The sequence below is a fragment of the Raphanus sativus genome, chromosome 6 (assembly GCF_000801105.2).
Source record: "Raphanus sativus cultivar WK10039 chromosome 6, ASM80110v3, whole genome shotgun sequence".
NCBI lineage: Eukaryota > Viridiplantae > Streptophyta > Magnoliopsida > Brassicales > Brassicaceae > Raphanus > Raphanus sativus.
In genome coordinates, this window is record NC_079516.1 from 47631347 (window position 1) to 47649428 (window position 18082).

At 37.5% G+C, this 18082-nt stretch overlaps 3 protein-coding genes across 11 annotated transcripts; 1 reads left to right on the forward strand and 2 right to left on the reverse strand.

The window, feature by feature from the left end:
- Positions 1–387: 387 nt before the first annotated feature.
- On the forward strand, positions 388–7193 carry LOC108810223 (homeobox-leucine zipper protein HDG2). 3 transcript variants are annotated; one of them, XM_056988847.1, is made up of 13 exons: positions 388–594; positions 1035–1127; positions 3211–3453; positions 3564–3681; positions 3954–4145; positions 4457–4852; positions 4959–5060; positions 5263–5463; positions 5555–5741; positions 5844–6112; positions 6198–6287; positions 6420–6770; positions 6862–7193. In XM_056988847.1, the coding sequence occupies exons 3-12, from the start codon at positions 3230–3232 to the stop codon at positions 6765–6767; spliced, it is 2127 nt and encodes a 708-aa protein (XP_056844827.1). In that variant the 5' UTR covers positions 388–594; positions 1035–1127; positions 3211–3229; the 3' UTR covers positions 6768–6770; positions 6862–7193. The 3 variants fall into 3 exon arrangements, with proteins under 3 accessions (XP_056844827.1, XP_056844828.1, XP_056844826.1); XM_056988848.1 differs by lacking the exon at positions 1035–1127; XM_056988846.1 differs by lacking the exons at positions 388–594; positions 1035–1127 and adding an exon at positions 2651–2744.
- A 1047-nt stretch (positions 7194–8240) lies between these two features.
- LOC108812539 (glutamate receptor 3.5) lies at positions 8241–11733 on the reverse strand. Of its 3 annotated transcripts, none has more exons than XM_018584822.2 (6): positions 11424–11733; positions 9913–11267; positions 9550–9827; positions 9414–9445; positions 8925–9334; positions 8241–8852 (listed from the first exon to the last, which is right to left on the reverse strand). In XM_018584822.2, exons 1-6 carry the CDS (start codon positions 11731–11733, stop codon positions 8400–8402), a joined length of 2838 nt encoding a protein of 945 aa, XP_018440324.2. In that variant the 3' UTR covers positions 8241–8399. The 3 variants fall into 3 exon arrangements, 2 of the variants coding, with proteins under 2 accessions (XP_018440324.2, XP_056843687.1); XM_056987707.1 differs by having other exon boundaries at positions 9913–11259; positions 11424–11570; XR_008935037.1 differs by lacking the exons at positions 8241–8852; positions 9414–9445 and having other exon boundaries at positions 9196–9334; positions 9446–9827.
- On the reverse strand, positions 11511–16812 carry LOC108812540 (glutamate receptor 3.7). 5 transcript variants are annotated; one of them, XM_056987709.1, is made up of 9 exons: positions 16629–16810; positions 15997–16383; positions 14213–15540; positions 13827–14101; positions 13709–13740; positions 13180–13589; positions 12658–13107; positions 11887–11942; positions 11731–11791 (listed from the first exon to the last, which is right to left on the reverse strand). In XM_056987709.1, exons 2-8 carry the CDS (start codon positions 16256–16258, stop codon positions 11919–11921), a joined length of 2781 nt encoding a protein of 926 aa, XP_056843689.1. In that variant the 5' UTR covers positions 16259–16383; positions 16629–16810; the 3' UTR covers positions 11731–11791; positions 11887–11918. The 5 variants fall into 5 exon arrangements, with proteins under 5 accessions (XP_018440327.2, XP_056843689.1, XP_056843690.1 ...); XM_018584825.2 differs by lacking the exons at positions 11731–11791; positions 11887–11942 and adding an exon at positions 11511–11648; XM_056987710.1 differs by lacking the exon at positions 11731–11791 and having other exon boundaries at positions 11830–11942; positions 15997–16379; positions 16629–16811.
- Between the last annotated feature and the right edge of the window lie 1270 nt (positions 16813–18082).

An 18082-nucleotide genomic window follows, 5' to 3' on the forward strand; every position in this document is an offset into this window, starting at 1 on the left:
GAAAATAATATGATGATATATTTTGTTATTTATTAATAAAATTAATGGTGTATTTTCAGTATAAATTTTAGATCTTAAATTTTAAATACTTTTACATGTTTTTAACAAAATATATGCATACTTCTAGGCACCTACCATGTATGCTTTTAGAGAAAATTTTGTTTCTCAATATGAAAAGATATTAATGTATAAGAGGACTAAATTTTATTATGTTTCTCTTTTAATAGCAAAAAAACTAAGTTTAGTTATTTAATTATACAATTAATTTCTTATAATAATATGTAACCGTAAATGGAAACCAATTATACTGTGCCATGTGAATGAAGAGAGAAAAATCGTGAAAGAAAATCTTGACCTATTTCTCTCTCTTCTTTCTTCTGTTTTCTTCTAGCTTGTAGGGTAAAATTAAGCCTCTCTCTCACACACACACACTATATATCACCATTAAGTTCAATAGCACATTCATCCTCACTGCAATTATATCTTTTCAGAACTATCACTAGCTCTCTCCTTTGAAATTGCGTTTCAAAGCCGATTCGTAAAACCATCAACGGTTTTCCGACATAACCCACTGGCTATCAATATAATACAAGGGTTTGTCCTATTTTTCATCAACAACTTATATCTGTGTAGCATTCATTAATTTTTCTCATTAATAACAAACATATCTTAGATTTTGTTCTTTTAAATTTCAATAGATTTATTGCACCATTCCATTTTATGGTAAATATACAGAACTATCAATAAGACAGTAAAATCTTTGTTCTTCTATCATGTTCATATACATACATCAAAAGATTAAATTCTTATTTATTTTGTTATTGGGACCGTATACTTGCATAACTATTTCGGACAATAGTTAATTTGTTCATAGATCCCCTAGATTTATTTTTTTTTGACAAAAAAAAAAAATATCATTCTAATTAATAAAAGTATTTCTTTTCAAATTTATCTATTTTATTCCATGTCACAAATCCCGTCGTAAACATAGATCCCTAGATTTAAATTACTTTTTATTTTCTTCTGGTTTATAGAAAGAGGAGTGAGACAAACTGAATGGAGAAACAGTAAATCACAAAGAAAAGAACATTTGATTCTTCTGAATTCACGCAGACAAACTTAAACAGGTATCGCTGGATTATATTTCTTCTTTTTTTTTGAAAAAGAATTAATTATATTTCTTAACCTTTTTCATTTTTCATTTTGTGTTTTTGTATTTGAATATTATTAAACGCTAAATATATATATTGAGGGACATTTTATATAGAGACTCTTTTATATATCACACAATTTTATATATGTATATCTTTGATTCTTGAGAACGTAGCATTTGATGTTGATTGTCACTGCATATATATATATATATATATATATATATATGATACCAAACTTTTTCTCCTTCCCTGATACAATATTTGATAAAAAAATTGAAAGAAAAAGACAATTTTGAGTATAGCTGATTTCATAGTTAAGATTTATATACATATTGATCAAAACTGTTATCATTAGTGCTCAAATCTTTTCGAGCTTAACATCATTTGGTGAAATTTCAATAAATTAACCAACATAAAAAAAATTTTGATATTCAAAAGTGTTCATACTATACAACAATTATATAGATATTAAACTATATACTTTCGGTGGCATATGTAGTTCCAAAAATATATTAATAAATCCAGATTCACAATATCCGCATATATTTGAATTTGATCAAGATTTCCTTATAAATAATTAAAATTATATTAAAATATTAATAGTGTTAAAATAAATTTAATATTAACTAGCTAGAACTGAACGTATAGACTACTGCAAATATTTTAAAATCTATCTTTACGATATGTTCAAATTAATTTCCTAACTTTTAGTAATGAATTTTAGTTTTGATGACTTTTAGTAGTTTTATTTATTATATGAATTTATCTATATTATATCATGATATAAACCAAATGTCTTGATGTTTTTCTCTAGTTATCATGATTTTAGATATTCTAGTATTTTGCCCGCGCATGAATCATGACTATTTGTTTAGTCCTAATCCAGTATATATGACCTAACATGTAAATTTATGGATGATTAACATGTACTTATTTTTTTATCAATTTGTAATTATTTTTCTTATATTATATCTTATATATTTAATATAAAATAAATGCATGAAAAGATTTATATATATGTATTAAAATATATTATCTAGATTCGGACATCTAAACCATAATATGTTTATTTGAAAATTTATATAGCAAGTTTTAGAACAATTTTCCTAACATTGTATTGTATTTGATCTACTTATGATTTTTTTTTGGCCATAGACAAAATAGTCTGTTAGTTATTTGTTTGTATTCTTTTCTTTTTCGCGTGTTCTTTATCCCCTTTTAGATGCAATATAAATATTTTTTGCATTAATTTATTTATAATGCATTATTAGATTAGTTTCCTTAATAAAAAAAAGAAAAATATATATCATTCTAAATAAAAATATTTCTTTCAAATTTATCTATTTGATTCCACGTCGTCACCAACCACATCGTAAACATAGATAAATAAGTGACAAATGTAACTAAATGAGTGGAATGAGCGAGATTCGCTAATCCACTCATTACTCAAAGTTTTATTTAATCTCATTCACCATTCCTTTTTTCATTGCAAACTGAGAAACCCAAGTAAACTTTCAAAGTAAAAACTGTTCATTTTTTTTCCTTTTCTGCTTGGATTGATACTATGACGATCAGTCAGCTTTTGAGAAGGTTTGTTTATAATAATAGTGCATTTTCTTTACCAAAAAGGGGTTAAATTAATTTGTTTCTGAGTCTATATGAACTTCAATATGTGTTGATTGTTTGTTGATATGATGATTGTGATGTTATGAGTTTTTGGGTATTTTCAACTGGTGGGTCCTTTGATTACCTCAGTTTCATTTTCTAAATTGTCTGCTCATTGTTGTCTGTTTCTCTTTTATTTTCAAGATCTACAAGAAAAGAGAGATCAAAGAAAAGAAAAAGTATAGTTGACTTGGAAAAGCTAACTTTTTGTTGTAGTGAATATAGTGTGTAGAGAGAGAGGGTGCGTGTGTTTTCTAGATAATAAGGAAAACAAGAAAAGAAAAAGCACATTCTTGTAAACCCTAATTTCTAGATATTATGTGTAAGAATGATCATATTTCTTATTTGGATTCAATTTCTAGGAACTCACTTTAGTTTGTTAACTCTTCAGATCTCCCAGAATAGCAAAAATGTCTCCGCCAAATTACATGGAACCAGTGGATGATGAGAACAACAACAACAATGGAGACACCGATAACAATGAAAATAACAACAACATGAATGGTGGTGCTAGTTTTGGAGATGAGGAATTCGACAGTGAGAATCAAGAAGATGGAAGCACTCAAAATCCTCGTACTGGTAAGAGAAAGCGATATCATCGTCATACTCAACAACAAATCCAGGAAATGGAAAAGTAATTAATTCTTTCTTAGCTTTCCATTTTTCAATTGTATATATATTAATCAATGAAAAATATATGGAATTACTTTCACATCTTTAATTAATTGTTTGTTTGTTGAATAGTTTTTTCAAAGAGTGTCCTCATCCAGATGACAAGCAAAGGAAAGAACTTAGCCGTCAGTTGGGATTAGACCATCTTCAGATCAAATTCTGGTTCCAGAACAAACGCACCCAGAACAAGGTATAAATATAATACTCTTATCTAGATCTATATATTTAACGTTTGTGACAACATTAGTTGGTTCATCATAGTATGTAACAACAACCGCTAAGTGTTGTATGAAACGTAACTAATATTCATTACTTCTGTTAGTAATTATTTAATCACGTCAGTACCCAAATCCTCGCTGTCTTTGTTATTCATCCACTACAAAGAAACAATAACCACCAAGTTGATCTTTAATTTCATTCAAATTTAATTTTCTCAAGATTTTTTTTCTTTTTTTCTTGCAGAATCATCAAGAACGCCATGAGAACTCACAACTTCGTGAGGAGAACACTAGGCTTATAGCTGATAACCATCGCTATCAAAAAGAATTCATGAGAGCCTTATGTCCTAAGTGTAATATAGGTCGCACCGCTGTTAGCGAAATGTCTTTGGAGGAACATCGTCTTCGCCTCCAAAATGCTCAGTTAACCGAAGAGGTACGTATTATATATGTGTATACTAGAGGATGAATAAGTGATGTATACTAGAGGAGGATTAAGTGAACCAGGCACTTTTGTAATGTTTTGTTTAAGGTAAAGTGTTAGACATACACACATAAATTATTGGTCTCATAACCATTTCAATAACACCTCATATATATTCCTAGAAAATTTTAACCAACAACATAAATTATATGGATTTGAAAAGGAAAGACACTACTACAAATCACTAGGATATGTTGTACATATTGCAGTTAATTCAAATACTAATTTTTCTTTTTGTTTGTATTTCTCTTTTTGGTTTCAAGATCCATCAATTATCTAGGTATACTGTCAAAGCTGTAATGAGAAATCCTGTTATGTCTCCTCCTAATCAAGCTCCACCTTTCGAGCCCCCGAAGATAACTAATGGAAGTATTCGAAACCGCTTGGTGTCGAACATCGGATCAGTGAAAGAGGCCGATAAGCCATTGGTCATAGAGTTAGCAGTTGGAGCCATGTCGGAGCTTATGGCGTTGACTCAAACGAGTGAACCGCTGTGGAAGGGAGGAGTTTATGGCGCGATATTAGATGTGAATGAATACACAAGAAATTTTCAAAACGGACACGGGCCTAGACCGGTCGGGTTTAGAACCGAGGCATCAAGAGAAACCGCAATTGTACTCATGCACCATATGGACATTGTTCACAGGCTAATGGATGTGGTAATTAGTTTAATCATTCTAATTAGTATTATAATTATATAAGATTTTTTGTCAATATACATTAGTGTCTACAAGGTTCTGTAATTAATTAACGTGGCATTTGCAGAATCTATGGTCGACCATGTTTGCTGGAATGGTTGGTAGAGCCAAGACTCATGACACTCTTTTGACTGGAGTCCACGGAAACTTGGACGGGACTATCCATCTGGTAAATCTTCAAATTATCTTTTTCTATATAATAAATGCACAATTGATGAGTTTCTAACAAAACAAGAGTGATATCATTTTGATATGAAACAATATTATCTATATAAACAACCAATATTGTCTTAGGCATTGAGTCACCGTTCTCTTTGTGCTTTCTTGAACATTGAATATAACCAATATTGTTGTTGTTATCACTTCATTAGATGACTGCTGAATTCCTAGTTCTTTCGCCGCTAGTCTCAACCCGTGAAAGCTACTTCGTCCGCTACTGTAAGCAGCTTAGTGAAGGTTTATGGGGGGTGGTCGATATATCCATCGACCATCTCATTCCAAACCTGGAATATAAGTGTCGGCGAAAACCATCTGGATGTCTGATTAAAGACATGCCAAACGGATTCTCCAAGGTATAAACTAAAACTTTATGTTTAACACAGTCTTCTTATGGTTTTGTGTAGGAATATTCAAGTTAGTTATATTTGTTTGTTTTGAAAAAAGGTTACTTGGGTTGAGCATGTGGAGGTAGATGACAGAGGTGAACTTCATGACATGTTTAAGAACTTCCTCAATTCTGGTCAAGCTTTAGGTGCCAGCCGCTGGATTGCTACATTGGACCGCCAGTGCGAGCGGTTAGCCATCATGAAGGCTTCAAACATTCCATCCATGGAACCTGGTGGTCACATAAGTATTTACTACTCCTTATGTTCTCAAACTAATCACAAACTAAACCCTCTCTGTTGTTGTTTTTTTTCCTTAACCATTTTGTGAGTTTTGTTGAATGGTTCAGCGGTAACTCACAATGCAAAGAAGAGCCTGCTGAAGTTAGTTGAGCGGATGTCTAGAGGTTTCTTTGATGGAGTGACAGCTTCTACTGCAGATGTATGGTGTAACTTGCCTGATTATACAGGAGATAGGGTGAGAGTGATGACTCGGAAGAGCATGAATGATCCAGGAAAGCCTGAAGGACTCATTCTCTGTGCGGCCCATTCATTTTGGGTCCCGGTTACTCCTATCACTGTCTTTGACTACCTCAGAGATGAGAACAATCGAAGCAATGTTCGTACCTTCTTCTTTTTTTTTTGGTTTGAGACAATAGCTTATCTTTGTTTTGCCTAACATGTTTTGAATTGTTTATGTGCAGTGGGATGTTCTCTTCCTTGCAGGAACTCCTCAGAAGCTGACCCATATTTTTAATGGGAGAGACACTAGGAACTGTGTGTCTTTACTCCGGGTATATATTACATGACTTTATTGTTTTTTTTTTCTACATCAAAAGGCTATTCTATTACATGAGTTTATTGTTTATATTGCATTCTTTTCGATTTTTAACATGTGACATGTGTTTTGTTTTTGTGGTTACTAGAGCCCAAACACTCGTCAGAGCGAGATGATGATGATTGAAGAGAGCTCTATTGAGCCAACAGCTTCATTCCTGGTGTATGCGCCACTTGATGTTCCATCAATTGAGAAAGTTCTCAATGGCGGTGACCCTGACTATGTGCCGCTACTTCCTTCAGGCTTTGCTATTCTACCAGATGGTATGGCTCAGCCTGGAAAAGCAGGAGGGACACTCGTGAACGTTTCCTTTCAGATGCTGGTTGACTCATCTCCTTCCGGTAGGCTGACTTTTAGCTCCGTTTCAACCATTGAGAGTCTGATTTTAGAAGCCGCCAATAAGATCAGAGCTTACTTCACTCCGCAGACTCCTTGAACGGTACAGAACTGAATCCATTTCAGCAAAGAAACTTATTAACTATCTATACTTGCAATGAGTTGCTAATAATGACTTTTATGGTGTCTTACAGGGAAGAAAGTGCAAGGGGATGCAGAGGAGTGAATCAACGAATAAAGAGAGAGAGTGTTTTTATTTTTATTTTTATTTTCATGAACTTGGAAAGCTTCAAAAGTGGAGGAGTCAAGAACGAACCTGACAAGAAACCATTCAGTTCTTGAATAGTTTAAAGGAGGTTCGGGAATTGACTTCCTTGTGAACTTTTGTTAAAACTTTCGTTATTTCAGTTTTAGCTACTTTGTTTCGTTCTGGTTTTTGGAACTTTCTCAACTCATTTCTCTATTTGTGTTTCAAGTTACAAAACAATAAATTTGAGTACTCTTTTTTCATCTATTTGTGTTTCAAGTTTGGCTTTTTTTATTTCTGGTAGCTTTCAGTCTCTTTTGTGGTCTGTATCTACTTTTTGTTTTCTTTTGATGTCTTGTCTTGGAATTTTGGTTTCTTAGAAAGTAAAAAGCTTTTCTTTAGCAAGTCTCTCTCCTTGTTTCAAGAGACTGCATGCAACGAGCTTTTCTAGCTGTTGCCTTGGCTATGGTTTTGTAATAACCAAACGGTTTGGTCCGAACCCAACCAAGCAATAAGGTTCTAAAATGCTAATCGTTCTTTGTTGTGATTCGCCAAAGAACCAAGGTAGAATGGTTTGGTAAGGTGAGTTGTTAGTGTTGCTTAATAGTAGTAACCTCATCATCAAGCAAGCACCTGGTAACTTAGGTGCCGACTGGTTTTCCCGCTACCACCCGCAAACGCAGCTTTTGCGGTTTATAGCGGTTGTTGGCGTTTCGAAACAATCACAGAAAACGCTACAAATTACTTCAAACCGCTCCGAACCTCTTAAAATCAAAAGCTGGTTCCAGCTAACGTTTGCGGTTGCGGGCGGTTGCGGGAGGGTAAATTTTTTTCTTAAAAAACAGAATAAATAAATATAATACTAAAAATATCCAATAAAAATTTTCAATTGAAATAATAGAAATTGTAAAATGTATTCATATTATATTTCAATTTATATTATAAAATTCAAAACTAAAATATTTTCTATAAATTTTTAAAATTGAATAATATGATTTTATAAATATAATTTTTATATTTATCATATTATTATGATTTTTAATATTTTTATAATTACATAAAATGTAAATATTGTTAAATTATTATTTAACAGATGTTGCGTTTTGTAGTTTACCAGTCATAAGAGTCCCGCAAACGCAACAATTTCTAACAGCTATACCAGTCGTACAAATCTCTAAAAAACGTTTAAAACCGCAACCACCCGCACCCGCAAACTCCCGCAACCGCAACCGCTGCGGTTACACCAGTCAGACCCTTACTAAACAGTACTCAAATATCTTTCTCATGATGATTCAACTCATTTGCTGATGGTTTTTGCATTTCATGTGAGAAGAATAAACAATTGCATTTATTTTCTTTGGGTTATGGTACCATTACAAAATCTTATGAATATATCTATTTACCTTTGTAAGTAACGTAATGTTTGTAGTCACTTAAAACAAATTGTGTTGACTCTTCTCATCATCTATACGTATAAACTCATCTCTATGGAGTTTCAGCTGAGCTTTGGCTAGTTTTGAGTTTCTTACTGCTCTTCCTCTTAAGCATCTCCTTGATCTCTGCTTCTCTCTTATCCACAACTTTGATCAAGTCCTTGAAACTCGCCGCCCTCAAACTTCTCCCTGATCTAGAAGAACTGGCTTCTTCGCTCGCTCTTACTTCATCACTCTCTTCTTCTGTTCTTAACCGTTGGCATTGCCAGAAAACTTTCCAGCCGAAAAGAGCGAGTACAATGAACCAAACGATGCCACAGATTAAGAACAGCCCCCAGAAACTCTGTACCGAGATTTGATAGTTCTCTGTGTCTGCAATCTGCATTGAGCATTCGTGGCTGTAGGTAAGCCATTTCTTGCGGATATTCTCCAGTTTTCCTTCTTCAGACAGCTGCAGGATCGCTGTTGACATGTCCACTGCTAGAGGAGAGTCTCTCTGGAAGGCCTGCAACAATCAAGATCCGGTAAGTAAATGTTTTTAACCGAGAAGAGTTGATTGAAACCGGTTTATACATACAAATCCCCAGCCTGTCCGAGTGAATTCCGGTCCAACAGTACGGAACTTGCAGTTGCTGTTTGACAACAGAGCTTTGATGTAAGGAAGCTCGTCGACTATGGCTGCCACGCCACCGGCTCTGGGACCAAGTTGGAGAGCAGAGAGATATTCTTCTTCGTCTTTCAGCGGAATGATTCTTGATGGAGGTATGTTAAGTTCATTGACCAGGTATTTATACGCAAACGCACCGTCTTGCACTCCAATGGGTTCGTTGCTTGCTATTAGACTGTCCATTCCTTCTATCCGAGATGTTAGCTGTTGAACGGTGAGGATCGAAGTGAGACTGGCCGTGTAGCTTGAGTTGATGATCAGAACCACAAATAACCATATGAGTAACACAAACCTCCCCAGCGTACTCACCGTGTTCTCCCCTGAAGATCAAGAAAGAAAGAATATAAAATAACATAAAAGGGGAGGTTGTAGGGCTCCAATATGTAACAGAGTACATACTCTGAGAGAAGAACATCGTTGAGAAGCTAAACCTGCAACGTTGAAGACCATAAAGGAAGAGGCAAAGCTTTAGAGCCTTAGTACATACTTTGTCTGTCATATCTTATGTCAGGAAGGTCAAGAACTGGGAGCTAACCAGAAAGCGGTGATGATTTGACGCCTAGGAGGTCCACGAAACTCTTCATTAAAGCGGTGTTCGAGAATCCAAATGATAGCTCCCACAAAGAGAAAGAAAGCTCCGGTCACAGCCCACATCTCTACGGTGAATGGCTTCAAGAACGACCAAGGACTAGACTTGGCCCCCTTCACTGGAGCTACCACCACAAGCCCTGATTCCATAAATGGCTGCGTAAAATCTACAAACTTGGTTCTGTTTGTAACTATAGTAACATCCCCAACAGCTACATCGAAATTCTTGAGACATAAAACACAAAGGAAAAAGACAGTTTAGTATAGTATCTTTGTACTTGATTGAGTAAATAAAGGAGCTAAGACTCACATTGGCAGCAACTTCGCTTATGAGATTGTCATATGAAGGATTTCTCTTCCCATCTCCATACACTATGTAAGTACGTGGGACGGGATATGGAAGCAATTGAATAGCAGCTTCAAAGATGTCGATGCAGTAGCCGTTAACACCAAGCGAGTTATTCTCCTTGGAGACATAGTTTTTGTAACTCACACGGTCAGGCACACCGATTTTGAGCGGCTCTCCATTGTCAGGGAAAACCCAACCACGAGGTGGCTTTGTTACTCCCCCTGGCCATTTGATCTCATTAAGACGCTGATGTTCTGCAGATGCGTTTGGAGGCTTAGAGTATAATGTCTCCGGAGGCTCCACTGAGAAGCCTGTATGATTCGACCAGTACCCTACTCTTTGTGGACCTCTGCTATTTATGTTTAGGATATCGTATGCTGGATTTTTCCGGTTTTTCTCTGAATCAAACTCGATTTGTCCGGTCAGACCTGTGTAATTCATCTCATGAATGACCTGAAGGAATCTCTCCCCTTCATTGAAAACGTTAAGTGCTGATAACTTGATGTTGCTACCGTTGGTTTTCCTCAGATTCGGATCATTGGAGAAAGTCACGGTATTGCCTTCACTGAAGAAAACTTCAAGAGCGCGAGCTACCAACCAAACAGTATCATAAGCATACATTGCATAAGAATTGAAGCCATCACCATCACCTCCTGGACTCTCTTTGGATCTAAGGCTTTTCCATCTTTCTTCAAACCGTCTCTTCTTGTTACTCTCAGGTGTGTAATGGCGAAAAGCAACCACGCCTTGCAAAAGATCCACTGTTTTGGGGTCCACTGTTTCCACAGAATCCAAAGCTGTAAGAAGCCAATCAGTGGCGATCCAGACATAGCCACTGCCCATCATTCCAAGAGACTTGGCCACAGAGAATATGTTTAAACCCGAATCAGGATTCACGTGAACAACAAAGATGCGAGACTCCATAAGATTAACAGAAGCCAATAAGTCAGTGATCGAGCTAATATCTGCTCCAGGTGTAAGTGCAGCCTTGTAAGAGATCTTGGCACGTTTCTTGGCCAAAGCATCACCTAAAACAGATATCCCGTTCCTACCATACTCATCATCAACAAAGATGGCAACAACTTCTCTCCATCGGAAATAAGATACAAAATCCGCAATAGCATTCATCTGGAAGTAGTCGCTCTGTGTGGTTCGAAGAAAATAAGGGAATTGTAGCGAAGAAAGAGTCGGGTCAGTTGCTGCAAATGACAAGAGAGGTACATGGAGCTCATTAGCTACATGGGAGATTATATGACCAATTCCTGAAGATTGTGGACCAATGGCTGCAACCACCTTGTTCTCCATTACCTGCAAAGCTACACCACAAGATAATATATCACCAATCTCAATCCTCATAATATCCATATACCAATCTACTACTAAACCCACAGCTTCGCTAGGGCCTTTGCCAAGCAACTTTCAAGCATATCTAAGAAGCTGTTTCCTATTGGATGCAAGTATATGAAAAGTACCTCCCATGGTGCCAGTAAATCCACTGCAGTTTGAGTCATGGAAGACAATGTTGAGCTTGGTTCTCCTGAGAATACTCTGATCAGCATTAACGTCGTCAATGGCCGCCATAAACGCAGGTTTAGCTGCTCTTCCAATGAAAGAATCATAAGTAAAGAGAGCTCCGACGTTGACAGAGCTTGGCGGAGAAGAAGAAGAGTTTCTCAAGAAACTTTCTCTGCCAGCACCTTCCGTTGGCAAAAACCCCAAACCAGAAACACATAAGAGCACAAATCCAATGGAAACAGCTCTAATCATCACCAAATATTCCATCTTTAAAGTAGATTTTCGAACCCAAAGGAATGGTTTTTACGGGCTCATGAACATCAACCTCGAGAGGAAAATATTAGTCAAACAAAAAGACAAAGTGTCGTAAAATTTAGCTGAACATTGGATCCAACCAAGAAACAAGGACTTGGATTTTACATGTATGTAGCTTGGATTCTGTACCGAATCGGTCAGTACGCACATAAGAAACAAAACTGACAACATCACAGAGACGGTGGTTCAGAGAAAAGGATTAAATATACATGAAACTATGAATTAATAATTCAGTTCTTGAGCATAACTCCATGGATGATGGGAATAAATTAACAGAGACAACAGAATAAATCAATAAAATAGCAAAGAGTTGGTCAGGAAAAAAACAAATTAGCATACCAAACAAAACTATAATAAGATAAAGCTCCAAGTTGGATAAAAGAAAAAAGTTCATGAGTTCATACTTCACATAACGTGGCAATTATTACAGAAACTAATGGGTACATATACCTTCATACGCACATAAAGATCCGACCTTTTAAATTTAAAATCATATATCCAGATGTGGAATGTTGATTTTTTTAAAATTTGGGTGTTCTTTTTAGTACCAAACACTCTCCGATAAACCCACAAAGTCAAAGAAGATAACTAGATGTAGATTTTGTCATGTGTGTTTTTGAGATTATAAACACTGTCTGTTTCTTACATGAACAACAAAGGTTCAAAAAAAAGCTACTTAACTCCAAAATCTATATATAGCTATATTTAACCATGGTAATAATCATTGGCTCTTACCAGCATTTCTGTGCTGGTTAGTTACAATCAACTAATGAACAAAGATTCGAATATTGATTGACTTCATCTTTAGCTTATATCTAATTACAAATACAATTTTTTTCGTATAAAGTGGAATTTACTTGATCAAATTTGTCGTACCTCAGAATCAGGTTGAACTTCCACAACATGGGATGGGTTGTCGCTGGAGTCATCACTCCTTCTAAACATTCTCTTGATAGCTTCTTCTTTCTCATCCACAAACTCCACGAAACCAAACACCAATTCCCTTAGCCGCATCGAAGGAGAAGACGACCAAGAAGCGAGCGGCAGCGAACTTGCCCTCTCCATCCGTCTGTACCGCACGAACTGACGTATCATCCTGAGAACAAATACCAAAAATGCAGAGACCGTGATTGAAATGCAGACAATGTACAACCCTTTGAAGCTCTTGAGATGGAGCTGGTTTGTCTCTGGGTTCCAGTCTGTCTTCTCTGCGCAGCTCGTATTGCATAACCATCTCTTCCGAATCTCTTGCATTTTTCTCGTCTCGGCGAGTTTTAAGATCGCTGTTGACATGTCTATCGCCAGTGGAGAATCTCTCTTAAACGCCTGTTAAACATAAGAAAACTCTCAACTCTTTTTGCGATTATTTTAGCTCTTCTAATTAATAAAAATACTTACAAATCCCCAACCACGGTGCATAAAGGGCTCTCCAACAATCTTGAAACCCGTCCGTTCCGCTAGAAACAGTTCAATGTAAGGGAGCTCGTCAACAATGGCAGCTACGCCTCCAAAAGCGGTTGGTCCTAGCTTTAGAGCCCTTTCATACTCCTCAGTCGATTCAAGTGGGACCAGCCTAGAGCGAGCCATGCCAAGACTGTAGGTTAAGTACTCTAAAGTGAACGTCCCAGACTGGTAACCGACAGGCACCTCACTTGCCCGCAAGCTGTCAATGCCGGTAATGGCAGAGGGAAGCTGTCGAACTGTGAGGATTGAGGTGAGATTCGCTGTGTAGCTCGCGGTTAGAACCATTAATAGAAAGAGCCATACAATCATCACTAGTCTCGCTAAATTGCTTATCGTATCTTCCTCTGTTGACAGAACAGGTAGAGAAAATAAATTTAGTCAATTATGCATCAGACAGATCCGGAATGTAACTCTATCAAACTTTGCTTGATGGTCCTCAATAAAGATGTATGAGACTACTCACGATTTCTCTTGAAAAGAGTTGAGAAGCTGAACCTGAAAGGACAAACCAGTCTAGAAATGTCAGAGAAAACTCCAATAATGAACTATCAAGTTCAGTGAATATCACGAGCTGAACTTACAAGATCATTGTGATGAGTTGTCGTCGGGGTGGCCCTCTGAAATCTTCATTGATCCGATGTTCAAGGATCCAGATGACTATGGCAATACAGAAGAATGAAGCTATAACAACGCACCACAACCCGATGGTGAAGGGTCTTAGAAAGATCCAAGTGGCATTGTCGTCGTTAGCCGGAATCACCACCACAAGGCCTGTGGACGCATATGGCTGCGAGAAATCTACTAATTTGGACCTGGTTGGGACTATTGCAATATCCCCAACAGCTGCCTCATATACCTGAAAAACAGAGGAATAAAAACCATTATCCCAGTAAACGTTACATAATGTTCAGTGATCTCTGAGGTTTTTCGAATCAGTTTTGTACACTTTTTTCATGTGGATACTTACACCATCCGCGACCATTTGAATCATCTGGTTGTAATTAGGACTTGAATGGCCATCCCCGAATGACTCAAATATGTAAGGAACACTGTATGGGACGAACTTCAATGCTTCAGTGAAGATGTCGATGCATAATCCTTTGATCCGATGGCTACTGTTATTTTCCTCGGTCACAAACTCGACAAAGCTCACTCTTTTTGGGATAACAATCTTCAATGGACTGGCGGAATCTGCAATGACCCAACCACGCGGCTTTTTACGGCCACCACCAGGCCAGGTTATGTTTCCAAGTTTTTCTTCAGAGACAAATCCAAACTTGCTATTTTGTGTATGTCGAGTTTCTGGGGCTACAACCGAAAAACCTCCATGTTTCGACCAGAAACCCACAGTGTGAACACCGGTTTTGTCTACATTGATGATTTCGTAGTCACAGCCAATGACATTACGACCAGAACCAAACTGAACTTGGCCGGCTATACCAGTGAAGTTCACCTGCAGAAGCTTCTCAAGTAGCAGCTTCCCGCTGTTGAAAATTTTGACTCTCTCCAGGTGCAGTTTAGTTCCTTGTGCTTGAGTTAGCTTCTCGGAGTAAGAGAATGTTATATTGATTCCGTCATTCAGCATTTTCTCGATGCCATATGCAATCATCCACACTGTATCATAGGCATGAAACGCGTAGGCATTCATCGATCTATTGCTCTTCAGTTTATCTGTGAATTGGTGCATCTTTATAGATTCTGGGATGTGTTGACGAAGCCCCACTACTCCTTCAAGCCGTTTTAAAGTACTTTTGTCACTCAAAGAAGAATCCAAGGTAACTGCGAGCCAGTCTGTGGCGAGCCACACATATTCATTGGTCATCATCTGCAGCTTTCGCGCTATACTAAAAAATCTGAGCGAAGGGTCGGGACCAAAATGAAGAATATAGACTCGAGGACCGAGGGACTTGGATTTGTTCAAAGCATCAGCAACGGACTTTTCATCAGAATGCACTGAGAGCGGCACTTTATAGGAAATTCTGGATCTTTTCTTGTACAGTTCATCATCTAGTGCAGACACTCCGTTTCTTCCGAGCTCATCATCTGAGTAAACTGATATCACCTCTTTCCATCCATGAAAACTGATAAGATCCACAAGGGCAGACATTTGGTGGGCATCATTAGGTGTAGTCCGGAGAAAGAAGGGAAACTGGAGAGCAGAGAGAGTTGGATCAGTTGCTGCAAATGAGACTAGAGGAAACTGGAGCCCTTTGGCAATGTCTGACAATGTGTGAGCGACGGAAGATGAAAGTGGACCGATCATAGCCACCACTTCTTTCTCAAGCACTTCAAAAGCTGCAAAACAATAACCACTCGAATTAAGACCAGACCGTTACTGGTAAAGCCAAAGTTATGCTTCCAGTTACATGCATGAAACACAGGTTCCAGTAAGGAACAGCCTGTATTGGGTCTGAGGTCTATTATGTTCTATGTACTATTAGCATTCGAAACCCAAATATGTACCGATAAAGAACTAAGTCAAATATAACTGTAATATTTTTGATACGTGAGATTATCAAACGTCACTTAATGTTGCTCTTCTTTGACTAACTCTATTTGGTCCAGATGTTAGCTCCTACAGTGTATGTAGAAATTTGTGTAAATCGCTTTTTGATACATTATAATGAGGAATAATCCGCTTTGTACCAAAACTCTACTCCAAACAAAGGCAAAAAGAAGGTCTACCCCAAATTGGAAAGTATCTAATGGGACCATGGACACAAAAAAAAGCTAGAAGAAAAGTCATTGTACCTCCGAAGGAGCCATGAAATACATTGCAGGAAGAGTCCTCCATGATTAACCTCAGCTCCGTATCTTTGAGGACACTTGTGTCAGCGTTCACGTCTGACACAGCCGCCTCGAGAGCTACTTTTGCAGCTCTTCCGATAACCGAATCAAACGTAAAAACAGCACCGAGGTTCACCACTTGAGGTCTTTGGCAACCCATTGGAACCACCAGAATGACCATAACAAGTGCCGTTATAGCAACAGATGAATCAATGCCGAATCCCATGGAGACAATGCAATCAAACTAAGGAACAGTTCAGCTTAGTTTTGTGTTTAAACTAGAACCATATCTACTGATCCAATGGCTTCTTCAGCGTTAAGGATGAGAAGCACAGAGACCAATCCACCTACCTAGTGAAGAACCAGAGAGAGAGAGAGAAAAAAAAAAGAATCAAAGTAAGGTTTCGAATATTAAACTGAATCAAGATCTAAGCGAGGATAAGCAATCAAAACGATGGAGTCAAGTTGAGAAATTAACTAAGAAAAAGTGTGAAAAACCTGGAAGAAGAGTGTTTACCAATTAAATCAAAGATGAGAAGCAAGCTAAATAAACAGAGACGGTAAAGAAGTAAGAATAAAAAAGACAGAGCTTTTACCCGACAAGAATCAGTTCAGCAGTGAGGAGTTATCTTCGCTCTATCAGCAAGCTTGAGATTCTCTGGGGAATATACGCAAACACTTTGCAGGCAAAAGCTGGAAAAAAGTGGAAATTTTACGACAAAGCAACGAATTACTTAGCAGGAAATGTCCAAAAATATGATTGGACCAGAGAAATTTGGGGAGAAAAACAGACCTTGTGACTAGGGATGGCAATCAAGGATCTGGACCGCGGGCCTGGCCCGTAAAGACTTGCTGCGGGACGGGATTGGGTCTACATTTGATAAACCCGCAAAATTGCGGGCCTCGCGGGACGGGCTCAAAGCGGGACGGGTTCAAAGCGGGATGGGCTCAAAGCGGGACGGGCCGAAAGCGGGATGGGTTAAACCGCGGGATTTTGAAGCTTTCTGAGAGAGAGAGAGAGAGAAAGAGAGAGAGATAGAGCTCCGTTGATGGTGGTTTCAGGGTCGATGATGCTTCCGGTCTCCCAAACATCTCTGATCTGTACTGGTGGAGATTCTTCAAGCCATCATAAATGATAATAAAAACATTTGTTTTGTATAAGATTAATGTATTGATCTTGTAAGATTATGCTCGATCATGTGTAAGCTCAAACTCAATTATTGTCTATGTTTGTTTGTGCATGTAGAAACAAGCAATGTAATATTCAATATCCCGCGGGACGGCCCGCAAAGGCCTACATATTTCGCGGTACGGGATTGGACAGCTAGTTTGAAGACCGCATCCCGCGCGGGACAGGCCCGCCGTGTACCGCCAGAAACCGAACCCGCAGCGGTTCGGGACGGGATGGGATGGGAGAGCCCAATTGCCATCTCTACTTGTGACTGAAGGAGCTTCTTGTTCTATCCGTAGTGTACAGTCAACGCAGCCGTTTGTAAGTCGTGGGCCCCATTTCTGTAGGCCCACATCTAACGGCCCATTTGTTACTCTTTAATTAAGATTATCCTCCATAGAAAAATCTGATTGACATGTGTTAATCATTCTGTTCTTACAATATTGGTCTTAAGCTATTTTGATCAATGTCTCAACTCAAGTGTTGATATATCCCTCAATAATTTTATTTTGTGCTAATATTTTTTTTTCCTAATTAGGCAGATAAGATGTCACTTGGCGAGGCAAAAAAAAATGCAATGGGAATTCCATAAAACTCTTTTGACTTAAAAATATCGAAGTAAAATAAATCATTGTTACAATTGATGAGATTTTTATCATTCCAATAATTTTTAATTTGAGGTGTATTATTTGCCTACCTGCCAATTATTTCAACAAACAGTACCATTAAAATAAATGCTAAAGAGATTTTTAATTATTTTTGAACCTAAATTTTTATGATGTGTTCCATGTAAATTGGACACAACACAACTACACATGGTGGTTTTGCAATTAGTGAAACATCTTTATTTAAAAATATATATAAAAGTATGATTGTATA